The sequence below is a fragment of the Aplysia californica genome, unplaced genomic scaffold, assembly GCF_000002075.1.
Source record: "Aplysia californica isolate F4 #8 unplaced genomic scaffold, AplCal3.0 scaffold01217, whole genome shotgun sequence".
Classification (NCBI taxonomy): Eukaryota; Metazoa; Mollusca; class Gastropoda; order Aplysiida; family Aplysiidae; genus Aplysia; species Aplysia californica.
In genome coordinates, this window is record NW_004798487.1 from 110152 (window position 1) to 115151 (window position 5000).

General features: G+C 46.7%; 1 protein-coding gene across 1 annotated transcript in view; it reads right to left on the bottom strand.

Annotated features, from left to right (window-relative positions):
• LOC101849103 (dynein heavy chain 10, axonemal-like) overlaps positions 1-5000 on the bottom strand; it is an 8252-nt gene that overhangs the window by 647 nt on the left and 2605 nt on the right. Inside the window, exons 3-5 of the mRNA XM_013090311.1 lie at positions 3674-3856; positions 772-932; positions 179-317 (exon numbers count right to left, since the gene is read on the bottom strand). Of these exons, the coding sequence (XP_012945765.1) occupies positions 179-317; positions 772-932; positions 3674-3856 (483 nt within the window). The remainder of the gene's footprint in view (positions 1-178; positions 318-771; positions 933-3673; positions 3857-5000) is intronic.

Sequence of the window (5000 nt, forward strand, 5' to 3'; positions counted from 1 at the left end):
TCTGATTATGGCGACGTCTTTCCTTGACAGATAATCGTTCCTTTCTTCCTTCTCCCCTCTCTATCCCCATTTCCCGCATCCTTAAATTACATTGTGTAAGTCAACCACCTGTTTAAGACGGCCACTTTTCTCCTGGACAATTTGTGGCCGTCTTAGACAGTTTGAACTGTATATGTACCTGTATGAGCTCTATGACCTCTGGGTTGGGTGCGATGTCAGTGAAGAAGGAGTACACGAAAGGTTGGTCGAGGAATTTGACTTTCTGGGGCGGTGCCTCGGTGTACGTACCGTTGAGCCAGCGCACGAACTTTTTGGTCCTGGGAAAGTAGAGAAGAACTTATGAGATCAGATGGAACACACGCACACGCGCACACGCTCATACACACCCGTGCACGCGCACACACATACACATGCACTCACACAGCGCATACACATAAACACGCTCACACACATACACAAACACACTCACTCACACACATACACACAAATACACACACATACACACATACACACATATACACACACATAAACACACATACACATACACACACACACATACACATATGCACACACACCTGGCCACCACGTCCCTGGCAGCAGACACCACAGTCTTGTAGATGTCGTTGGTCTGTGGGTTGAGAACATACACATACACACTCACACACACACACATACACACACACACACACACACACACATACACACACACACACACACATACACACACACACACACACACACACACACACACACACACACACACACACACACCTGGCGACCACGTCCCTGGCTGCAGACACCACTGTCTTGTAGATGTCGTTGGTCTGTGGATTGAGCACCACGTCAGGGGAAGCCAGCAGACTCTCGATGGAGAACAGAGGCTTGTCTGATCGGAGCTGGAAGTTGAACCACTTTAGGTTGCCTATCACCATCTGTGGGAACAGTCAAAGGAGGGGGGGGAACGGAAACAGGGTCAGAATATGGTCAGGGATAGAAGGGGGTGGGGGTGGGTGGGGGAGTAAGAAAGAGAGATGAGGGAGAGGGGGTGGGGAGAGAAGGAGAGCGAGACATGGAAAGAGAAAAGAGAGAGCGAGACAGGGAAAGAGAAAAGAGAGAGAAAGAGAGAGAAAGGAGAGAGAGAGAGAGATAGAGAGAGAGAGATAAAGGGAAAGAGATAAAGGGAGAGAGATAAAGGGAGAGAGATAGACCTACATACTCAAAACCAAGCTCACCACTGCCATTTCCACCACTACCGCAAGCCCAGCAAGTATCAGCCCCGACACCAACCGCCCCACCCCTGACCTCAACACCCGCCATCACTTCAGCACCCACCACCGCACCCCTGACAGACTCACCGCCAACCACCTCAACTCCATAAACAACACCAGCTACCGAACAATAGACTTTTTGGACCTCCCAAACCTAGGTCGTGAAGATCTAGACTGGGCCAAAGAAAGAGGAAGGGGTGGCCATTTAAACAACTTGACCGACGACGAACTACAAAAAAAATTGATTTTAAAAAGGCACAGAAAAATTCCAAACAGAAGAGACGAAGGACAACAGCAATGACAGTATACAGGGCATTTTCCTTAAAACGAGAGGTAGGTCCCTCAGTGACCAGTCATTACTGGAAAAAATCAGGACCGGTCATTTCTCTGGGCTGTGTGCCTACAAAAATAGAATAGACAAAACATCGGACCCAATCTGTCCATTGTGCAGCGAGGAGCCCCAAGATTTGGAGCACTGGCTGAAGAGATGACCCGCCACGGAGGCCCGGCAGTGGCATCTCTTCGGGGGGGATTCAGGGAGGTTGGACTGCCTCACCCGCTACCCAAGGGAGGCGGTGGCCCTGGCGAAGAGCACACTCTTCGGGGCTCGGAACATTTCGAACGGATAGGCTACCACACACACACACAACAACAACAACAACAACAACAACACAACCACAACAACAACAACAACAACACAACCACAACAACAACAACAACAACAACACAACCACAACAACAACAACAACAACAGCAACAACACAACCACAGTGACGGATAGGAAGAGGGCATCAAACGACATAGTACAACCGAACAGATTTCAGCTACTCAGCGAAAGTGACGACGAGAACGAAAGTGACGACGAGAACGAGAGTGACGACGAGAACGAAAGTGACGACGAGAACGAAAGTGACGACGAGAACGAGAGTGACGACGAGAACGAAAGTGACGACGAGAACGAAAGTGACGACGAGAACGAGAGTGACGACGAGAACGAGAGTGACGACGAGAACGAGAGTGACGACGAGAACGAGAGTGACGACGAGAACGAAAGTGACGACGAGAACGAGAGTGACGACGAGAACGAGAGCGCCAGCGACAAGAGCAGACAAAAGAAATTAGCAAGGACAGAAGACGAAGTAACCAACATGACGACTGACAGTGACTCAGCTGATTTCTTTTAAATTTAAAGTCCTAAAAATTAATATGTTTCCATTTTTTAATTTTATATTCCTTGAGCACCACAGGATGAATGAACTGAAAGTACGGACACTGAAGGCAAGAGGAATGAAGGGTAAGCTGCCTCAACTACGTTACCAACACACCTCATTACCACACACAAACCAGACTTTTTGTTGGGTTTTTTTTAGAGTAGAGGGTTTTACGGCGCTTGCAACTGCATAAGGACATAATATGAGCGCCAAGGGGTTGGTGTCAACAGAGAAGTCTTTTCAGGGAATCAGACTTAGACTGCTCACCTCTCTAGCTTCAAAAGCACAAGGTCTGCTTCGACTATCAAGGCACCCCGGAAATAGCAGGTCACAAGAGAGTGACAAACATACAAAAGAAGTAGAGGAAATGACAATAGTAAGGATCAGGAAAGAAAAAGCAGCAGTTCCCTGTTGTAGATCAGGCACAATTATGAGCGTGCCATGAGTCAGCCCATTTACAATTCTACTACTGTGCATTAGAACGAGAAATGTCCCCCCTTTGGGAATAGCCTAAAGACATTACAGTCAGTGGCACTGCCCCCGGGGGGGGGGTCAGATTTTTGTATTACTACAAGAAATTAACGTAGACACCGAATACAAAGTACAAGCATACACACACTCACTAGGACTAGGACTCAGTCAAGGCATTTTCAGTCTCGGTAAATATTGCAGAGGAACAGCCATAATACTACAAACATCCAACAGACGGCACATCACACATCACACAACCAACAACGAGACGGGTAGAATAACCACCGCAACAATCACCGACAAGACAGACAACTACACATTAGTCAACATTTCGATCTACGCACCAGCTCTCCCAAACACCCGGACAAGTTTTTACGAAGAGCTACAGAGTACACTCAGCACATCTACACATAAACTCATTCTGGTGGAAGACTTCAACGTGCTTGGCTCCTTACTGCTATGCTGTCTTTCAGCCACACCCCTGATCTTCTGATACGAAAGATCTACACCCAGCCTTCTCGGACAAGGGTGAAAAATCTCTGAGGGCTCGTGTGCAAGTTGCGCACGTTAAAGATCCCTTGGTGGTCTAAAAACGATAAGGCCACCACCCGGCAAAATTCAAAATGTCCTGCCAACTGAAAAAGATTAATGTGTCCCGCGCGCTCATATGACCTTTTGCAGTTGCGAGCGCCGTAAAACACTTACCAAAAAAAATATATATACCTGTGTAAGAGCGTGGAAGATCTTCTTCTCCCAGTGCCCAGAGAAACTGAAGGCGCCACTCTCCGACTCTCTGTTGCCCAGAACCGACTCCATTTTGGTGAGGAGGATCGTGATTTTCGATACCTTCTTCGCTGCCACCTCTATATCCTGATCCCGCTGGCTGAAGGCGTAGTCGAATACTTCCTGTGAAATAACGAAATAATTATTGTGTTCGAACCAAATCCTCTTCAAACGATATCATTTTGGGGTTTACAAACTAGCACTTTTTTAAAGGTAGTAGATCCATGTTTAATTTCCATGTCGAAAACAGACAAATTATTATAGCCTGTCCATTTTCCTTTGTCCGCGGTTACAGCAAGATGAAAACAAAAATTGTGTTTCTTTTGGAGTTTGAATTTAAGATCTTGCCATCCACGTTGCGAAACCATACACTTCAAAAGGCGGTTGTAACTGGTAACGTTTTACGCCACCATCAACAGTACCAAGATAATATAGGAGGCGGGCTGCTTCCATTTTGCCTGTCAGGGCAAACCTGGGCTGAGAGGAATACAACATCCCAGCAGAAAGACGGAAGTACTATGCCGGAACAACTTTGGGGGAACTGCTGCCTTCTCTTTCCTCATCCGTACTACCGTCCTTTTTCCCTCTACTTCTTTAGCATGTTTGACACTCTCTTGAAAAATGCTATTTCCGGGATGCCTTGTTAATCGAAGCAGACTCTGTGCTACTGAGGCCAGAAAGGTGAGCAGAGTAAGCCTTATACCCCGTTTGGGCTTTTCTGTTGACATCCACTTCTTGGCGCTCATTTGACCTTATGTAATTGTGAGCGCAGTAAAACCTTACTAAAACAAAACTAAACTAAGGAAATACTCGATAAAAAATTTTCCACAAGAGAATCGTCATCTGCTTGCGACGGCGAAGCGCTTAACCGCCACACCAACGACTCCGGTAAGGACGGCTGCCCTGCCGTGGTGATGTTCCCAGTCCGCCCACCGTACAGCATGTTTCAGTAGAGTGTCTGCGTCCCCCTGTTGGCATGCTCTGTTCCCCTCAGCCCGCCTCCTGAATTCTATAAAATGTGTTGTTGGGGGTACAAAACATTAACAAATGTGAGGCAGCGTGGTGAAATCAGGCACTCCTCAATTTTTGGGCATGTAGAGTTATTGGTATCATCTTAAAGCTTGTTTACTTGTCTTTATTTGGATGAAAAAAATATCCATTTATCTTGAATACAAGTCGAGATATTTGCAAATGAAGGAGGTGGGGGTCATCTGTTTTCAGAGGTAAAATTATTGAGAAAATAGTCGCCAAAGATTAGTTATTTCCT